This window comes from Apodemus sylvaticus, chromosome 3 (assembly GCF_947179515.1).
Source record: "Apodemus sylvaticus chromosome 3, mApoSyl1.1, whole genome shotgun sequence".
Classification (NCBI taxonomy): Eukaryota; Metazoa; Chordata; class Mammalia; order Rodentia; family Muridae; genus Apodemus; species Apodemus sylvaticus.
Window position 1 is genome coordinate 58,707,909 of NC_067474.1, and position 21,066 is coordinate 58,728,974.

Sequence of the window (21,066 nt, forward strand, 5' to 3'; positions counted from 1 at the left end):
TGTGCTAGGCAAGTTCACATGTAGAGCTTCAGAGCAGGGGCCAACCCTGACTAATCCTTGGATGGGAGATAGCCTGGGAATACCAGGTGCTCTGTGCATATAGAAAAGAAAAAAAAAAAAGATAAATCTTAGGAAGGTCATGATGTTGTTTGTGGGTATTGGTGTTTATTTTGGAAAGAATTATGTATAATTTTATGTTGGAAGAAGCTCCAGAGTTTCTTTGTTCTATTGGAGACTAGGAAGTTACATGTAACCGTATTTGCTAAAGGTACTTTTAAATTATACAGAAATGAAAGTGTGAATGGTCAGTTATAAGTATGTATAAAATATATTGTTACTAAGAATTGGAAATTAGAAAAAATTGATAAAAAAATCTGTATTATAATCTAAGTCTGTCTTACAGTTGTGACTAATAAAATGTTGTTGTGGGATATTATTTGGGGAATGCTTTTGAATTAATAGATTTAAATGATGGTGATTTGAATTGCAAGTTTTATATGTAAATCTGTTGTAAGTAGGCAGAGACATGACATGTAGCAGATCTCTTTTATTGGAATCGTTATCTAATACAACATCCCTTAGGCAGTCAAGCCCTTAAAATCTGTTGCCTATTCAACTTTCTCTTTTCACTTCCTGAGCAGATTCTAGAGTCCTTTCCTTTCTATCAACTGTGCTCTAAACATCTATTCACAATTTCTAGTTTCAAATAAAATTACCAGTGACATAGGCCAGTTACAGTATATCTCTAATTATTCGTCAGTGGCCTGGCAATACGGCTGTGTAGACAAGGTGTGCAGTCTGTTGTGTCAGAATGGCTGGGGTTCTACAGGGAGGTTGCAGTCTTTTGTTTCCTTATGGTAATATAGAGATTGTTCTAAAGTCATATTTTATTTCAGTAGGGATTAAATGAACCAGTTTTTCTTTTCTGCTTTTGTAGATTTCTTGATAACCGGCTCTTTGCTACCTGCTCTGATGATACCACAATAGCACTATGGGATCTGAGAAAATTGAACACCAAAGTATGCACTTTACATGGTCACACTAGCTGGGTGAAGAACATCGAATATGATACTAATACAAGACTCTTAGTAACATCAGGATTTGATGGAAATGTCATTATTTGGGACACTAACAGGTTTGTAAGTAGGAGACCATGTTAGGAATATAATACTGTAAAACTTTATATTTTCTATTTAAAAATGGGGAACAAAGTCAGTATTCTGGTCTAGAGTCGGGGAGTGGCTTTTGGAGGGAAAATAAAACCGTGATCTCGAGGCTGAGGACATGGCTCGGAAGATTGAGCGCTTACATAGCACGCATGAAGCCAGGAGTTTGCTCCTCATTACAGTATAAAACTAGACATGGTGATGGAAGCACATGATCCCAGCACTCCAGAGATGGACACTGAGAGATCAAAAGTTCAAGGTCATTCTTGGTTCCATAGCAACTGGGAGGGGAGCCTGGGTTTAATGAAATGCTCTTGTTTCAGAAAAAAAGCAATGGTGGTGGTCCATGCCTTTTATCCCAGCACTCGGAGGGCAGAGATAGGTGGATCTCTGTGAGTGTGAGGGCATCCTGGCCTACAGAATGAGGTCCAGGACAGCCAGGGCTAAGTAGAGAAACCCTGTCTTTTCTCTTTTTTAAGAAGAAGAAGAAACAAAACAAAACAAAAAACACAACCAAGCAAACCATGGTTACTTCTTTCATTACACTTAGTCATGTATTAGAGCTGAAGATTTTGGAACTAGGGCTGGAGAGATGGCTTTTCAAGAGAGGGTTTCTCTGTGTAGCCCTGGCTGACCTGGAACTCACTCTGTAGACCAGGCTGGCCTTGAACTCAGAAATCCACCTGCCTCTGCCTCCCAAGTGCCGGGATTAATGGCGTGTGCCCCCACCGCCCAGCTAGTATTTTTATTTCTTATCTGAAACAAAAATATTTCTCACTCTTTCATCTTTTGGTTCTAAATGTACTTATTTTGTAATTTTTCAACTTTATTTTCATGCATTAAAAGATCTAATATAGAAGCAGCGTTTAGAAATAATGCATGGGATCTTCTGGCTTGTCTGTGGGTTTGGATGTCTGTGGAAGGAGGATCGCTGCTGCACCAGCTTGGCCTGGACCATAGTTTCCCAGTGTCCTATAGTACACAGTTTATACAGTGCCCTCAGCTTTGAAACACTGCAAGAAAATGTTTCCTTGTGGAGAAAATGTTTGCAGGGTTGACGCTTGGGAAATATTTAGAAAGTATGTCTTTTGCTAACTATGGTGTGGTGAATGTTAATATACTTGACATTATTAGAGCCTTCTGATGTTATGTTTAAGAGGTTTAAAAAAAAAATTCTAAGTACACCCAATCATTTGAGTGAAGAATAGAGTTATTGTTTTTCAGCAAATAGAACAGAGTTATTGTCTTTCAGCAAATAGAAACAACACACCTTTTAAAATGTAGGCATATATGCACAGGAGTGGGATAGGGTTGGGTGTTAAGTTAGGAAGAAAAATTGAGTAGGAATGTAAGTAATAATTGCCAAGTTAGAAGAGTTAAAAACTTAAACAATCAGCCGGGCGGTGGTGGCGCACGCCTGTAATCTCAGCACTCAGGGAGGCAGAGGCAGGCGGATTTCTGAGTTTGAGGCCAGCCATGGTCTACAGAGTGAGTTCCAGGACAGCCAGAGAAACCCTGTCTCGAAAAAAACAAATCCAAACAAAACAAAACAAAACAAACTTAAACAATCAGCCAAATAGAAGCATAAAAGTGGGAAGATAGAGTCATTTAAAAAGCAAACAGGGCATGGCATATTTCTGTGATCCCAGTACTTTAGAATCTGAAGCAGGAGGCATTGAAGGCCAGCCTGGGTTACATAGCAACCCCTGTGTCTCAGAAAAAACAAAACCAAGCTGGGTCTGTAATCCCAGCTACTTGGACTGTTAAAGAAAAAAAAAATCTGTAAATTCAAGGCTAATCTAGGCAATTTTGTAAGACCTCGTCTCAAAATACTGCAATAAAAGGGCCAGTGAATACCCACCTGGCTTGTATAAAGTCTTAGGTTCAGTCTCTAACACTAATGTAGCCAGTTAAAAGATAGTGGTAGATTAAACAGTGAATCAAACTGTGTGTTCTCTACATGAGCTACATAAAACACATAAAGCCAGTAAACAGAATAGGGAAAAAACAGATAACTATTCATCAGAAGAAAACAGTTGTAGCCACATAAATAGCAGACAAAAAGAAAAGTAAGGCAAGAAGCATTATAATGAATTATGAGGTGCTATATTAAAAAGCTAGTTTTGTTAGGATATAAACTAATTCTTATATATGCCTAAAAATAAAACTCACCATTGAAGTAAAACTTGACAGAATTACAAAGAAGGAAAACAAAAGCAAGGAATTAGTAGAAAAATCAGGTCCATTCTTTTCATTTTTTTCTAACAAATAAGGCAGACCTTTTAAAAAGGTTAGGGAGATGGATTAGTAGATAAGGCATTTGCTGTCATGCTGGAGGCCAGAGGTTCATCCTCAGAACCCTCATAAATGGAGAAGGGAGCAGACTCCACAATGTCCTCTGACTCCTACACACATGCCATGATACCCTCCTCTTCACCCACCCTATGCCTTTTTTTTTTAAGTCTTTAAAATTGAGTAAGGCCTGGAAGATTTAAAAGTATGACTTTATTCTGTTCCCCAAACAGTAAATTTATCCCTTCAAACATAGCTAGAACTAATTAAAATAAAAACTTGTATTAAACAGCACAGTAGTTAAGAAATGCTATCACATAAACCATTTTCTCTGAACTCAGTCCAGCTAGTTAACACTGTTGTTAGAAGTTTCCACATTTACATTTCCACATTGTAATTCTTGCATTTGAGAGGTTGAGGCAGGAGGATGAGACTCATGCTGGACTGGCTACATATAGTGAGATTCCATCTGGGAGGAAGAAAGGGTTACAGACAGACAGTCCCCAGGCGTAGTGAAATTACAAGACCGAAAATTTATGAACTTATTAAAAGAAATTGAAGGAAATGGGGGAGAAACTTAGTAAAAGTAGATGTATAGAAATAATAAAAAAATAGAAATACAAAATCAGTATTGAAAATGAAAATACAAGGCTAGAGAGATGACTCAGTTAAGAGTATTGGTTGCTTTACCAGAGGAGGAGGGTTTAATTCCCAGCATCCACATGTCAGCTCACAATTATCTAACTCCAGCTCAGGGGAATCTGACATTCTCACACAGACATGCCTGAAGGCAAAACACCAATGCACATTAAAAAGGAGGAGGAGGTAGAGAAAGAAGAAGATGATGATGATACAGATAAGTACAATAATACACAAGCTTTATCTCAGCAATTAGGAGGCAGAAGCAGATGGATCTCTGTGAGTTCAAGGGCAGAGCTATATAGTGAGAGCCTGCCTCAAAAACAAAACAAAAATATAATAAGATTTTTAAAAGTCTATTATTTGAAAAACGAATTAGAGAGGGCAAGAATCATCAAAGGAAGAAAGAAAAAGAGAAGACAGTACTAGCAATGAAAAAGGAGATAAAAGTATGAGCTAGATGTAGTGACATATCCTGAGCCAGGAAGATCGTAGGTTCAGGGCCAGGTCAAACTACATAATGGGACTGTGTCTCAACACATCAACACTTGTGGCCAGTGAAATGGCTCAGTAAATAAAGACTCTTCCTACGAAACCTGACAACCTGAGGGAATCTCCACCGCCATACCACCCCCAGGTTTACATATAGAAAGTGAGAACCTACCTCTGAAAGTTGTCCTCTGGCCTCCACATGTGCACATGTACCCACACATACATGCATATAAAATAAATATAATTTAAAAGCCAAAAAAATCAGCAAAAACACATTTATACCAATATACTTTAAAACTTTGATGAAATAGACCTCTCATTCAGTATACATTGGAAGCTACATATGTGGCACATTCTCCCATAGTCCTAATGTTTGGAAGATTGAAGCAGGAAGATTACAGAGTATTCCAGGCCAGCATGGACTATTTGGTGAGACCCTGTCTAAATCAAATCAAAACAATCAAAAAAGCCCCAACAATAACATCAACAACAAAACAGCACTTCAGTAAAACTGGCCAATGAAAATTGACTTCTTACCAAGTCTACTATTTGACCAACATGCCCTAGTTCAGCGAAAGCTGCTGTTAGAAGATTGAACTTCCTTGGGCCTCAGATACATCACTGTCCTGGGTTCTAGGTTTGATCCCCAGCAGACACATATAGTGAACTTCTGCCATACAAATTAATAAATATTTGTGTTCTGAATCATCCTTTGCATCTTCTGTTACCCACTCTTCCTCCTCTCGACCACCCTGTGATCTAGTAACATAAGTCCCCTTACACAGTAGTGTCATCCAGAGACCCTGTTCCACTCACATCCTTTCTGACTAGCCAGTGTTTATATAGTAATGAACATTATTGCTATGACCATTACAAAACAAAAATTGGGCCCTGGAGAAATGGCTCAGTGGCTAAGAGCTTTTATTCTCTTTCAAAGAACATTCATCACCTACAGTGAGCAGCTTAAATGGCATACAAATGCAGCTTCGGGGGATCCAGAGCCCATCTCTGTGGGCCTTCGTTGGCACCTGCATTTACATGAGCACACCTGCACAGGGCATAAAGTGTATATGTGTAATTTTAACAGTAAATCTTCAAATAACAAAAGGATAAAAATTAATTAAAACTTAACTACTAAACATTTTAAGTAAAATTTATCTACTAATAAAAAAGCAGCACAGATGGATTTTATAGGTGACTTTTACCAAATATTTTCAATAACATTTGTATGAAACTGGTCAGGTTCTAGAAAAGGGATTTGTACCTCATGTATAAAGCCATTATAGTATGACTTGAGTAGCCAAACAACAAATATAATGTTAGAAGAAAAAAGGAAATCCAGTATGCAATATGAATGCTGACACAAATATACCAAATAAAAAATTAAATTCTAAAAGATATTACTCAAAAATATCAAAATCAAGTTGGATTTAGTCTAAAAATGAATATTATATTAATTATATTAGCATAGGTACACTTATGAATCTGTTTTTTAAAATTTAATATTTAGTCATAACTAAAAGCAAAACAGTATAGCACCAACAACTTAACAGAAATTGAAATGATGACACCTACATGTCGGCTGAAACAGGAGAATATAACAGTTTGAGAACAGCCTGTGCTACCCACAGCAAGGCCTTGTCTCAAAAGCAAACAAAAAATGGTTAAATAAAAGGTACTTAGAAACTAAAGGATTTAAGGGAGTAGTAGGAACATCTTTTGGCAACTAGACAGTTTCAGGTAAGCAGATTCCAAGAGCACAAACTGCTATAAAGTAGACAGTTTGCCTAGGTAAGCAGATATCAAGAGCACAGACTATTAGAGTTGACTCAGCAATAAACTTTTTAAAATGTAGACATACAGACTTGTAGGAGGTAAAGAAATTGAATTGATAATTTAAAATCTTTCCATAATTAAAAGACCAGGCTCAAATTACTTTACTAATAAATTTTACTAGCCAGAAAATAGTACACTTCCCAAACCAAACCTTGAGATGGGAGAGGGGAAGATATAATCGAAATAGATTATATGAAGCTCTCAAAAAATAAATAACAAATCCTTTCAGACTAGCCACCACAGTCTAGTATTACCCTAGCACCAAAAGCAGATAAACAGCTACTGGCTCTTTGATTTTTGGATATTAAGCCAATTTGCATTCCTAGAATAAGTTCTATTTGATTGTGGTACATAACCCTTTATATATGTTGTTAAACCTGATTTTCTATTGCTTTTATTGAGGAGTTTTTAAATGTACTTTTCTGACAACCTTATCCATGTATACATTGCACCCTGATTACTTTCCCACACTGTCTCCCTCATACCCAAAAATCAATATAATGTATCATATTTAATTAACTTCAAACCCATCTAATCATGCTAATGAAGGCAGAATAGCACTTGATAAAATCTAACAACTTTTTGTGGTCTAAGTTGGAATAAAAGGAACTTTGTGAAACCGGCTGTAGCTTAAGTCATACATACCTAATGTTGAATGCCTGAAGGCCCAGAAGATTGAGCAGAGCTAGTACCACTTTTCTCCACCTTGTGGAGGAACAGCATGGCTGTGGAGGTGCAGACAGACAGAAGTAAAGTGCACCCAGTCTAGAGAACAGTGCTTCCATTGAAAAGATCTGTGCTCAGCAAGTCTACAAGACAGAAAGAAAATTAATACACAAGCCAAGTTGCATATTTTTAAAGATTTATTTATTTATTTCATATATGTGAGTACACTGTCACTGTCTTCAGATATATCAGAAGAGAGCATCAGATCTCATTACAGATGGTTTTGAGCCACTGTGGTTGCTGGGAGTTGAACTCAGGACCTCTGGAAAAGCAGTCAGTGCTCTTATCTGTTGAGCCATCTTGCTAGCCCACCCAGTTACATTTTTATATATGAGCAGATATATAAGAGTAACTAATATACAAAATCCAATCACATTTCTACTGATAAGCAAATATACGAAATTAACATACAAAGTCCAATTGTATTCTACCCTTGAGTAGATACATAAAATGAATACACCCAATTATATTATTATATATGAGCAGAAACAATCCAAAGATAAATTTCCTTTTTAGGAAATTCAGAGAAGCAGGGTCTCTTTAATCCCAGAACTTGAGAGGCAGAGGCAGAGGCAGATGGATTTCTGAGTTCAAGGACAGCCTGGTCTACAGAGTACAGAGTGAGTTCCAGGACAGCCAGGGCTACACAGAGAAACCCTGTCTCGAAAAAACCAAATCCAAAAAAACCAAAAAAAAAAAAAAAAAGAAAGAAAAGAAAAAGAAAAATAGAACTCTTATAATAACCTAGACGTTTAGTTTTTCTACTAGGTTCATATCCAAAGTAGCTTAAGTCAGCTGGTAAGGTCTGTCCTCCTCACTCATGGTACAGCATCCCCCAGAGGTCCGGATTTTTTTTTAATGTGGTACATACACACATAATACTATTTAGCCCCTTAAAGAACTTTTTTTCAGCAACATAGATGGTTGGGGGCACGTCTAAGTGAAATAAGCCTAACATGGAGTGACAGATTCTACTTGATACAGAATCTAGAAAAGTAGACTTGGAGAAGCAATGACTGGAAGGGTGGTAAGTTATCTAAGGGGCTAGAAACTGGTGCAGAGGGGAGAAGTTGTTCAGAGGATACAAAATTTCAATTAGGGAAAACAAATTGAAGAGGTATACATTATATAGCATAGTAGCCTTAGTTAATAACAATGTATACTTGAAAAATCCCTTGGTGGCACATGCCTTTCCCAGCACTTGAGAGGCAGAGTTCTCTCTGTGAGTTCAAGGCTAACCTGGTCTACATAGTGAGTTCCAGAACAGCCTGGGCTATGTAGAGAGACTGTCTTAAAACCAAAAAAGAAAACAGTAAAATTCCTGAAGGTGAATAAATAATGTAATTTTTTTAAAGATTTATTTATTTATTATATGTAAGTACATTGTAGCTGTCTTCAGACATCCCAGTAGAGGGCGTCAGATCTCCTTACAGATGCTTGTGAGCCACCATCCAAGCTCCATTGCTAGAACTGAACTTGGGACCTTTGGAAGAGCAGTCAGTGCTCTTAAAGGCTAAGCCATCTCTCCAGCCCCAGCAATGTATATTTTAAAATATATTTTAAAACCTAAAAAATGTAAACATTTCAAAACATGTTTCGGGCTAGGAGTATAGCTTAGTAGTAGAGCACAGGGTTAGCATGTGCAAGCCCCAGATTTGATTCCTAGCACCACAAGAAAAAGGAAAATATTGTACACCAGAAATATACATAATTTTCATATACAATTTAATAGTGTTTTAATTAAAATTAACTAAAAGTTACTAGGGATAAGATAATGTACAAATCAATCATGTTCCTATTTTGTTGTGAATGTATCCTTACCAATAGTTAAAAGGTTTTTTTATTTTGAAACAAATCTCACTTGGTAGCCAATTAATTTATCCTTGAACTTGCTATCTCCATGCCAAAGTTCAGCTTATAGGTATAGAAGACATGTACTTTTGAAATAACGTATGTATCTGTGTCTCATATATATATTTACAGTATTCATGAATATGAGTATATAATTTTTAGTTGTTTTGTTTGATTGATGTTTGGGGTTTTGTTTTTGAGACAGGATCTCATACAGCCCACAGTGGCCTCCAGTTTACTAGGTACAGAGGGTGACCTTGAACTCCTGATCTTCTAGTCTTACCCCTTCCAAGAGCTGATTAGATATATACTACCATACACAGATTATTATATATATCTTGACATGGGATTTCACTGAGTAGTTGAGACTGGCCTGGATCTTAGCCATATAGACCAAACGAGTCTTTAATTCAAGGTCCTCTTGCCTTAGTCTCCTAAGTGCTGGAACTACGGGTGCGTCTCCACATATAGCTAACATATATAATTTCACATAAAATGTATAACCTTTATGGTAATTGCAAGACCTAAATTTAAGAACTTAAAACATTTAAATAAAATCTATAGAAAAGAAGACTCAAAAACTACAGTAATCTCAGAAACAGTAGAATCTCAGTAAATTCTGTTCCAACTTGATCAACATAAGAAGTTCCAGGTCAGACAAGGTTACATAATGAGGTCATGTCTCAAAAAACAAAATGGGAGTAAGAACCAGAAATCAGACATAAACTTATAAAGATAGGAAAAGAGAAGAAACTTGGCAGTAAAATTTTAGAAGCTGAGAGTCCGGCAGATGAATGGCAACTGCCTTAGCAGCTGTAGTTCAGACATCTTCACTCAAGATGTTCAAGAAAGCTAACTCCTGGTGCTAGAGAGATGATTCAGAGTTTAAGGGCACTTACTGTTCTTCCAGAAGACCTAAGTTCAATTCCCATGTCAGATGGTTCACAACCTCTGTAATTACAGCTTCAGGGGATCCAGTGCCATCTTCTGGCCTCCCTAGGTACCTACTCACATGTGATGTACACACACATTACATGTAAACACAATTTTTAAAAAAACCCTAAATTCTAAGTTGTAGAGGGGAAAGTTTAAAACTTTAGTTAGTTTACCCAGAATCCTCAAGAAAACTATAGGAACTCTGGGAATCCTTACTGAAAGGGATAGCTAAAATAGAGACTTGAATGGGAAATATTTAAGAACTTTAGCTTTATTCTTCACCTCGTCCAGGGGCAGTAGATCATTTTACCAGAAGTTTCTATCTCTGTAAAGAGGGCAGTATAGAAAATATCAAAGGGTGCCAGTTGGAGGCTTTGTTGCTCTGCCAAAACAATGGTGGCTGCGTAGTAATGCACACTAAATATTGATGTCAGACATTTTTAGCTTCTTTCAGTTGTTGCCCCAAAGATATTAGCACTAAGAGCTTCTTCAGAAATGGCTTCTCCCTACCTGAGACAGCTTGAATTCCTTGCTCTTAACTAAATGAGCAAGCATTCAATGATAATCAGACAATTGAGAAAAAACTTCTAATAGAGGAAACATGTTACAGAAGAAGTTTGGCCGGATAGAGAGACAACACAGGGAGAGTAAAACAGAGTAACTAGTTACCCATATTCTCTTGGTATAAACTTGAATGCTTGAAGCAAAAATATGATATAGTAGAAAGGCCCTTTAATTGACTAATACTGTTCAACCTCTAGGTAATGAGTCACTGCTCTTCATTTAAAAATTCTAAATAGGTTTTATGGACTGGCTCAGTGGATAAAGGTACTTGCCACCAACCCTGTAACTCAAATTTAATCCCTGGTCTATAGCATGAGTTCCAGGACAACCAGGACTAAAAGACATCATAAAATATGTGTATGGCTCTCAGTTCTGCTTTAAGAGTAAAAAGTTTGACTGGTACTGGGAGTCAGTATATTTGTGGTAACTCTGGTTTTGTTGGTCTGATTTCTTCTGTAGGTGCACAGAAGATGGATGTCCACATAAAAAATTCTTTCATACACGTTTTCTCATGCGAATGAGATTGACACCAGATTGTTCCAAAATGTTGATCTCAACATCCTCTGGATATCTCTTGATTTTGCATGATCTGGATTTAACTAAGTCTTTAGAAGTAGGCAGCTATCCCATTTTGAGAGCAAGAAGAACTACTTCAAGTTCAGGTAAGATTTTCTCATTAAAAGTTTTCTGAAGCATCTGAGGCACAGAGGGGCAGGTGTCTCTGTTCTGGGTATGCTACCAGGAAAGGGAGGCTAAAGGCCTTCTTCAGAAAGCTGACCCCTGGCTCTCCATGGAGTGTGAGGACCTTCATGCTAACTTGTGCCTCCGCAACGACTCTTAGCTCAACAAGCTCTTCAGATTTCCATTAGCCAGAAAGTCACCATCCTTGCCTCAAACTTAGTGATGGCCCAAGACAATACCTGTCTCAGGGTATTGAGCTATAGTCGCTTCAAGAGTTCCAAGTGTAAAGTCTGTACTGAACCTCCAGTGTCCACCCACAAGCTGATGCCATCCTGGAGCATACACTTGGTGGGAAGAAGAATCCTCTTCTTTCATTGCTGATTTCATTAAATGTAAGTGAAGTTGGAGCTATAGTAATATTAGCTGATAGGCATCATATTGCACCTGCATCTGGAAATGAAGAGACTGTCCTAGAAGCATATTCATTATTAATATTGTTTATATACAAGAACCCAAAATGAAAAAAAGACCTTTGGTTAAAAAAATAACTTGAAGTGGTTAGATTCTTTCTCCTGTGTGCACAGGCTACTCCTGAACATTTTTTTTTTTTTTTTGGTGCTGAAGTGATGGCTCAGTGGATTAAGTCACTTGTTACCAAATGTGACAACCCAAGTTCCATCCCTGGATTCCACATAGGAGATGCAACTTTCACATCCTCTAACCTCCCTTCTCATGCAACAAATAAGCAATTATAGATTTGGTTTGGGGTTTTTAGTTGGTTTTTTTGGGGGGAAGGGGGTTCCCCCGCAACCTCTGTGAGACAGGGTTTCTCTGTGCAGCCCTGGCTGTCCTGGAACTCACTTTAGACTGGCCTCAACTCAGAGATCTACCTCCTGCCTCTGCCTCCCGAGTGCTGGGACCAGAGGTGTGTGAATGACGGCCCTAAAGTTGGTCAGTTTTGACTGAAAAAGCCAAAAGCTGTTCAATCTCCTAAGGATGACTCAAGTTGCAACTGGTGTCACAGGGGGTGGGGTTGTCAGGGTCCCTGTGTAAGTTAGGCTGCCAAGACTCCCATGGAAGTGCACAGCTGCTAGAAATGCAGGGTGGAGCATACTCTGGAGTAACTCAGCACACTTAGATGTGCTGTGAGAGAGAAGCAGAGGTATCTGTGTGTGTTTATTTGACTTTTTCTCTTATTTCACATAAGACTTTACTATGAAAGGTTTTAGCAAGAATGTAGACCTGAAACAGAGCCAAGAGCTGTCCTGTCTTCATCTACATTATAGTCCAGTTTACATTAGATTTTGTACACTTTAGAAGTTTTAAAAGTTTAAGTAGAAAATTAAAAAATTAAAAGATGATACAAGTGTTATATTTATTTTTCAATTTTCTTTTCAAGATTTGACCACTTCATCAAGTTCTTCTGGTTCTAGAGTTTCTGGTTCACCTTGTCATCACAATGATTCGAATTCAACTGAGAAACACATGTCACGAGCCTCTCAACGAGAAGGTAGGTTAAAAGTTGGGTTTACAGTCTTATAGGAATAAGTTCTACCAAATTGCTTTCTTTGATTTAGTTTTAATCCATAAAAACAACTGCCTTAGTCCTTAGATAACAAAAATCCAAAATCTTTATTTTTTTATTTTTTTTTTTTTTTGTATCTCAGGAGTTTCACCACGAAATAGTCTTGAAGTCTTAACTCCTGAAGTTCCTGGTGAGAGAGATCGGGGAAACTGCATCACATCCTTACAGCTGCATCCTAAAGGCTGGGCCACACTCCTTAGGTGCTCAAGCAACACTGACGACCAGGAGGTACAGCCACAGTGCTTCCCACTCAGCAGGGCACACTGGACAGTTGCTGCTGTCCCATGTGCAAACCTTAGGCTGATAACCAGGCTCAGTCCCTGACCTCAGGCATTACTACCCAGAGCCCGCTTCTTCACTCCTGCACCTCCTTCAGCTGCTTTATCCTTTGCAATCTGTTTTTCCTCTCTTGCCTTGGTATTATGAGCCGGGAAGTACCCTAAAGACCATCATCAGCTTATTATAGTATGCCTAGCTTCTTCATTCTTGTCCCCATCACCTAAGAAAACAAACAAAACCATGTATTATACATTACACTGAGCTGTTTAGCTAAACTGACCTAATGTGAGGTTTGGGGTTTAGTAAGACAGTTATCACTACCGGCTCCTTAAAAGCCAGGGGAAACTGAAAAAGGAAGGGGTGAAACTGATGCCTGGCGGAGAGTTAAAAGACCTGAGGTCTCACCACTGTGCTAGGCAGGACTGCAAGGAGCTCACTGCTTCTGCAGACAAAACTGAAGGAAGGGAGAAGGGCCTTTGAGGTGCAGAGGACAGATGTACTCTGGATCCTGGATTGTTGCTGCCCTTAAAAAAGATGTCAGAAGTCATGGCTAGCTTCAGGAACAAGAGGTCTTAAAGCATCATAGCACACAGCTGCCTTAGCTTATGAAGATGAAATATGAAGGTTAACATTTTGCTAGTTAAGAGAGGAATGATATTCATCTAATTGGTGTGTTGCAACATTCCTATGGTTTTGGCTTGCTTGAGCTTAGAAATAAGGAATACCTCTGCAGTACTATTTGGGAATCTGTAACCTCGCCTTGTCTCCTTTCTCCCCTAGTGGACCTGTGTCTATGAATTCCAAGAAGGAGCTCCAGTGAGACCCGTCTCACCCCGCTGTTCCCTGCGGTTGACTCATTACATTGAAGAAGCCAATGTAGGCAGGGGCTACATCAAAGAACTTTGCTTCAGCCCTGATGGACGAATGATTTCTTCCCCACACGGCTATGGGATTCGCTTGTTGGGATTTGACAAACAGTGCAGTGAGCTTGTTGACTGTTTACCCAAAGAAGCCAGTCCCCTGAGGGTGATTCGTTCTCTGTACTCTCATAATGACGTGGTTCTGACAACAAAGTTCTCTCCTACACACTGTCAGATCGCCTCAGGGTGCCTTAGTGGACGGGTCTCTTTGTATCAGCCAAAGTTTTAGGCACAACTTACATCAAATGAGGAACTCTTCTGGTGTTTGGCTTATAAATTACTTCAATTTAGGTGAAGTATTTTCTTTTTTAGAAGATCTTATAAGTTTGGATCAAGATCTTGGTTCTCATGGATCAGTGAACATATATATATATGTGTGACCTGAGTATTTGGCCTTCCAGCGCCATCCGGGTATCTCCATTTCAACCACGCAGCCCTGTTCTGTCAGCATTCCTTTGCTCCTGTCTGTGCCACTGAGCTTGGGTTTTCCTGGTCATTCTGCATGTGTCTCTTCTCCCCATCCCTGTCTCCACCGTTCCTCCCTGCCTCCTCCTCCTTTTTTGATTTTGGTATGAATTTTATAGACATTTGGCAGGAGCCTTGGTTGGGATGAGAAAACCCATGGCACTAGTATTAAATAAAACTCAGACATTGGATGTTGGCACACTGGTTATTGAAAAAGTTCATTTTCATTTATCAGTATACTTGGCCTTTAAAGTTGCTGCCAAATATTGAGCACAGTAATGGCATTATTCTCATAACTATTAGAAACTCTTGCAACAAGATATCTTTTTAAAGTTTCCTGTTAAAATTATACATGTTATCTCATGTGAGATTTTGTTGTGAAATTCTAGAAAAATATTACAACCTCTCTTTGTAATTTATTTTACTTGTATGAATTTAAAATCTCCAGCATGTGTCTTTGCTTGGTGTTTTGTTCTGGTCAGCAGCATTGGAGAGGAAAGGAAGAATAATAAGCTTGCTCATTTCTGTTGTACAGAAGATTTATTCATTAGGTTGGCACAGTATCTGGCCAAAGAGTGAGGAGATTAATGTAACTTAGATTGGCTGTGATTCTTTTAATCACACAGATGATGATGTGTTCATAGTAATGGGGTGGGAGGGAAATCAGGTCAAGATTTTATTGTTTGTTCCTTCAACCAGGGATCAGTTGTCAGTGTTGGGAAGGAGGGAGCTGTAGTCCTCTTTAAGCTGCTGTCATAAACCTAGAGTCAGTGGCCTGACTGACACTGCTGTCTTGTGTTGTATGGAAAGTCTGGGGGACAGCGTGTAAGCACAGGCTGCTCTGGTCTCGAATGGGTAGTGACCTGCCAGGCGCTGCTACAATTGTTGCTTGATTGATTGATTGACTGACTGACTGACTGACTGACTGACTGACTGACTGACTGATTGATACTGTGTTGAGATAAGTTAGAGCTGGAATAATTTAAGCCATGCAGTAGTAGCCATGTTTTCTTTGGTCTCATGCCCTTTAGGCCAGTGCTTCTCTAATATTAGGATGCAGTACAGTGTGCCCTGAAGGAGTGGTAAAAAGAGCAGGAATCTGGGCCAGACCTTAAGACTGATTTAGGCAGGGAAAGGACAGGACTCTCTGTAAACTGAACCTCAAATCTGCATCCAGGTGGCCTCTAGGTCATAGTTTAAAACACAATTTGAAATGGCAGTAGAGATATTTCTTTCTCCATTTGGTGCTTAGCATAATTCCCACAAGATGTTTTATCTATTTAAATAGTAATAATAATCAATTGTAGCAATTTTAGAGTAGAAAATAACTTGAAGTTATGATATCCAACTCATTGTTGGACAAATGAAGGAAGCCACATGGTTTGCCTGTGGTCATACAAAGTTAATGGTGAAGTCAGGGCTTCAATTCAAGTCTCTTAACTCCTTGCTCAGGGCAGTTTCTTCTGTGTATGCTGGCTTTTAAAAACATCAGCGATTGTGGACATTTTGTCTTTAGGTTATATTGTGAGTAAGATGATAGGACTGACAAAGGAAGGCATGAGAGTGGATGCTGAGAGCTTCGTCTATAGAAAAAAAAGTATTTTTTTTCCTTCAGAAATGTTTAGCAGCTCAAATATATGAATAAACACAGCAGTTCTGTCTGTTGCCCATCAAACAGCCTCTCACACACCCGTTAGAGCCTGTGTCTCACTGAGAACAGTGCTAACTCTAAGACAGTCTCTGAGTGAACACTTCTTACCACAGGTGTAGTCATTGAAGAAGACAGCCAAGCACAGGAAAATCATAGGCTTGCTTGCCATAGCTTTCAAAAACATTTTTTCCCCAAAGAAATAGTTTGGGAGGAAAATATAGCAACTAAGACCTTCACAATTAAAAACTGTTATTTATAAGGATCAAATTGATACTCAAAAGACAATTCCATAAATGATACCAGTTTGTAAAGAGTTCTATGTCAGATGTTATAACCACATGCCACCTAACTCAAGCCAGAGATCCTTCAATCGCTGTCTTTGAATACCTACTATGTGTTGAAGAATGTGTCTGCTTTAATATACCACTGGCCCCTACAAAGACCCTTACAAGGTAGGTGGGATAAGCATCGAGTCGTGTTGAAAGGAGCAATGTGTCAAACAAACGAAGGGACTTGCCTGAAGCTGTTCTTCCCCTCTACCGTTTTACCCCTCAGTTCATGAAGGGTGAGTTACACTGGTCTGCTAGTCTGTGTGCTTGGTATCTTGTGCAAAGTTGGCCTCATTCCCTTAAGTACTGCATAAAAGAACATTTTAAACACTGATATTTCCATGAGACTGGAGATCATAAACTCGGGCCATTTCTAACAGAAAAATTACGCAGATGAGCAGCCATGGTGTAGAACAAGTGGAGGATAGTCAGCCTTGTGGGAAAGCAGGGCCACCCAGACGGGAACTGACTAGAGCCAGCAACCCGGCAGGGATCCTCTGCCCTCTGAGGTAGCCTCAGGATCAAGACAAAATCAGACAGCACTGACCAAGGAGCTGAACCGCCTCAGAAAACCTGTACTAGTGGGGAAATTTACATATCTTAAGGTCCCTTTTTGGTTTTGGTTTTGGTTTTGGCATTTTGAGACTGGATTTCTTTGTATAGACCAGGTTGGCGTCAAATTCACAGATGTCCACCTGCCTCTGCCTTCCAAATGTTGGGATTTAAGACATATGTCACCATAACCTGGGTCTCATTTTAACAGTCTAAAACTCTGATTTTTTTTTACTGTTTTATTTCATTATTTTTATTATAATTGGCAGAAATATATTTTAATTGATAATAAGGTTATTACTGTAGGTAAATCTTGGTAAATAAGTCATTTTCCTAACTCAGAGCTTCCTTTGGAAGAGTCTGTTAATGGGAATGCTATGTTGAATGACATAGATGTGTCAAATATACATACAGTATTTGCTTATTTTCAATCATGAAATGAAGAGCTAAAGTAAGACACTTTTACTTTTAAAAAAATGTGATCACACGCTGGAGGCCAGGGAACATATGCCTTTAATCACAGAGGTGGGGTTGCAGAGGCAGGAGGATCCTCTGTGAATCTGGCTGTGAGTCTGGGGTTAGCCTGGTCTGCATAGTAAGGTTCTAGGCTGGCCAGAGTTATACAGTGAGGCCCTGTTTAGTTAAAAAAACAAAACAAAACAAAAGTCTTTTTTTTTCTCAGAATTCAAAGCATTTTGTTTTTTCTCCCCACTGTATACCTAGGAAGGCAGCACAGCAAACAATTTAAGGAAACAATGCAGGGGAAATATAAATTTTATATTCTCTACTCCTGCATCAAGGACCAAGTCACATCATACAGTTGGTGAGAATAAAGAAAATACATCAGGAATCTTTTAGAAGGCAGGTGTCTCTCACACTGGAGTGTGCAGCAGTGTCCATAAGTGTCTGTTACACTTGGCTCTTATTTTTATTTATTTTTTTCAAGACAAGATTTCTCTGTGTAGCCTTGGCTGTCTTAGAACTAACTTTGTAACCCAGGCTGGCCCACAATTCAGAGTTTCCCTTGCTTCTGCCTATGGAATGCTGGGATGAAAGGCATGTCTCACCATACCTGACTTTCATTCGACTTTTATGAAAGCAGGAGACATGGCCTAATAACTTCCTGATGACAATCATCTTTATTCTGTGACCGGTGGGCTTGGTGTCTGTATAGGCCCACTTAGTAACACCTTCTTTTGGTCATGAAGGAATCCATATATATGACTTCTGTTTGGATAACTTAATGCAGATCTTTTAAGTGCCAAAATTTTAATTTTTCAGTTACTTTTTGATGCAAGTCTCCTCAGGGATGGTAGTCTACCTCCCTGCCTTTTTAAACTGCATGCTAAGTCTAATTCACTTCATCATGAAGTTATATTCATGATGTTTTATTGCAAATACCCAATGAGATCTGATATACGTAAAAAACGTTTCATAGAACACAAAGGGCTATAACAAATGCAAGGAATATCCCTTAGTAAGTGATTCCCTCAATGATGTAATTATTTCCCTCATTATTAGCTTTAAAAAGTGTTTCATGTCTGCAAAGTAATGTATTCTATCAGTAGGCCTGTTTCTAACGGGCTCCCACTTTCTTCTGTGCTGTCTACAAGTTATGGGCTGTGACATGCGCTAACCAGTTCTGGTCTGTGCCTACAAAATAACTGGACAAAAGCTCCCAGTTAAAGCTGGAGCTACTTAAACCAAGCAAGGGAAGTATACTCTGACTGCTGCTGGATTAAGAACTAGCTGAACTGAGTATGGTACCAACAAAGGCTCTGCCTCTGCAGGGGGTCCTTCATGCTTTTAAGAACAAAGAAGAGGAAGGAAGGGAAAGGGAAATACAGGTAGGCTGAAGACTCTAGGAGATGGCACTAAATAACCATTAAAATGTTCTCTTGATTACCATGTTAAAAGTCTGGTTAGTGGCACTGTAGAGTTAAGACTGTACTAACTTGCACATCCGCTATAGAACTCCAGACTGTCCAAGAACTGCTCCCCTCCAGTTGGCAATGGAAATGCTACCAAGAGGAAAGTCTGCAGTTTGCCTGTATGTTGCTGTTGTAAATAACCTGAGAGAGGTTCAACCAAAAGTCCCAGGGCCTGGAGAGATAGATGGCTCAGTGGTTAAGAGCACTGGCTGCTCTTCCAGAGATCCTGAGTTTAATTCCCAGCCACCCACATAGTGGCTCCAACGCCCTCTTCTGCTGTGTCTGAAGACAGCTACAGTGTACTCACATACATAAATAATTCTTAAAAAAAAAAAAGTCCCAAGGAGCATATCTCATGCAGACAATTTTTGAATGTATGTATATAGAAATGTCACTATAAGTGATACTTACCCCCAGGAATAATAAAGTAACATTCAGGATTTAGATCTGGTCCCAGTCTGTACTTTTCCCTACACAAAGAATAGATTATTTGAATTTTCTTTTAAATTTGACTGCATCCTTCATTTCCAAACTTTTCCTTCTCCTCTTCTTCTTCTTCTTTTTTTTTTTTTTTTTTTGAGGGGGTGTATCTAACTTTAGGTTTGTATTTTTGGCAAGCTTAGAATATTCTATTTAATATGCTGTCAACCAGAACACCCTCTTAGCAGGTTCTAAGGTGCTATTGGTCCTTCTACTAGACTGTGCGCTCCTTGAGGGCAGGGCTATCTTTATTCTTGTATCCACGGTGCCTGGGATAGTATCTGACAGAGTAGTTGTTCAATAAATATCTGTTGAATGAATTAAACAAACCTTCACTATGTGTGGCCTCAAGTTCTCACAAATCTAGAATGTGATGAAAAATTATTTGGCCTCAGAGGTAGCCTCGGGTTGTTTTTGGTTTTTGGTTTTGGTTTTTGATAATTATCAGGCTTACATCATCTGGGTATTCCTTAGTGGTTTTGAAAACCAAATTAGGACTCTACTTTTCATTGAACATGGATTTGAATCCCTACTGTATGCCTAGTCTAGTCTAGGTACTTGGGGGACAGAGATAGAACTAAAGTCTCTATAGATGCATATGAAATGAGCATCATCAGTTCAGGACTGGTGGTACAGGGCTGTGGCACACAGAGGCACCACTCTTGCATCATGCCCTCGTGAACGCAGCTCTACATTTTCACAGAGAAGTAGCTCTTACCAGCTAGGTAACCAGGAGTTACTCACCTTTAAGTAAAGATACCCATTCAAAGGTAGCTACAAAGTGCATGATTTTGTACCTTAATTCATAACCTATAATTAAAACTACTTTCAGGTTTTTGGTATGTGAAATGTTCATTTCAGAATAGAGAAGCTTTCCAAAAATGTAAATGGATTTTCTCTTTCCCATTGAATTGTTTTCAGCCTTTGAGTAAATAAACAGAATTACAGATGACAACTATACATACCTACATAAAATCTTCAGGTTTTATTAAACCTTTAGAAGTGCATTTTGGTACAGATATACCTCATAATGTAATTTTAAGAAATAAATGTTACTTGCAAACATTTGACACCTTTTGTGTGTGATTAATATGTTTGAAATATTGATAGAATATCAACATTTCATTATAGTGGCTTGAAATAGTTTGATTTCACCACATGGGTATACATTTTTGAACCAGGATTAGAGCATAAAGCAATAGCAGAATAATTTGTTACTGATAACAACTTCTCTGATCATACAACTTACAGAAATTATGAATTCATACCAAATTTTTCTTACTATGTTTATTCACATTTGTTTGTTTGTTTGTTTGAGAAAGGGTCTCACACTAGAACTCTTACTGACCTGGAACTCACCATGTTGACCAGATTGACCTCAAATTCATGGAAGTCCACCTGCCTCTGCCTCCTACATACTGAGATTAAAGGCATTTTCCACCAGTACAGTACTGACTCCACATTTTGATAATTTACCAGTTGTATTCATCTATTCTCATTTAAAAAACATATGCAGAAGAATAAAGTTAAGGTTCTAAATTTCTTCCTGTCTTAGAGGTAAGAGAGAATGATTTGACCAGTGGCCCAGGCCTGCACTTCTAAGTACCCAGAGATGCAAAGACCACTTGAGCCTTGGCATTAGGAGTCTGGGCCCAACTTGTGTGATATAGTGTGACCCCCATCTCACAACT

The 21,066-nt window shown here is 38.7% G+C and overlaps 1 protein-coding gene across 2 annotated transcripts in view; it reads left to right on the top strand.

The window, feature by feature from the left end:
• The window catches only part of Dcaf10 (DDB1 and CUL4 associated factor 10), a 38,588-nt gene extending 18,873 nt beyond the window's left edge, over positions 1 to 19,715 (top strand). Inside the window, exons 3-7 of one of the 2 annotated variants that reach the window (XM_052176416.1) lie at positions 938 to 1,135; positions 10,962 to 11,164; positions 12,583 to 12,693; positions 12,851 to 12,996; positions 13,828 to 19,715. In XM_052176416.1, coding sequence (XP_052032376.1) covers positions 938 to 1,135; positions 10,962 to 11,164; positions 12,583 to 12,693; positions 12,851 to 12,996; positions 13,828 to 14,196 — 1,027 coding nt within the window. In that variant the 3' untranslated portion in view covers positions 14,197 to 19,715. The remainder of the gene's footprint in view (positions 1 to 937; positions 1,136 to 10,961; positions 11,165 to 12,582; positions 12,694 to 12,850; positions 12,997 to 13,827) is intronic. The other variant, XM_052176418.1, reaches the window with a different exon arrangement.
• The last annotated feature ends 1,351 nt before the right edge of the window (positions 19,716 to 21,066 follow it).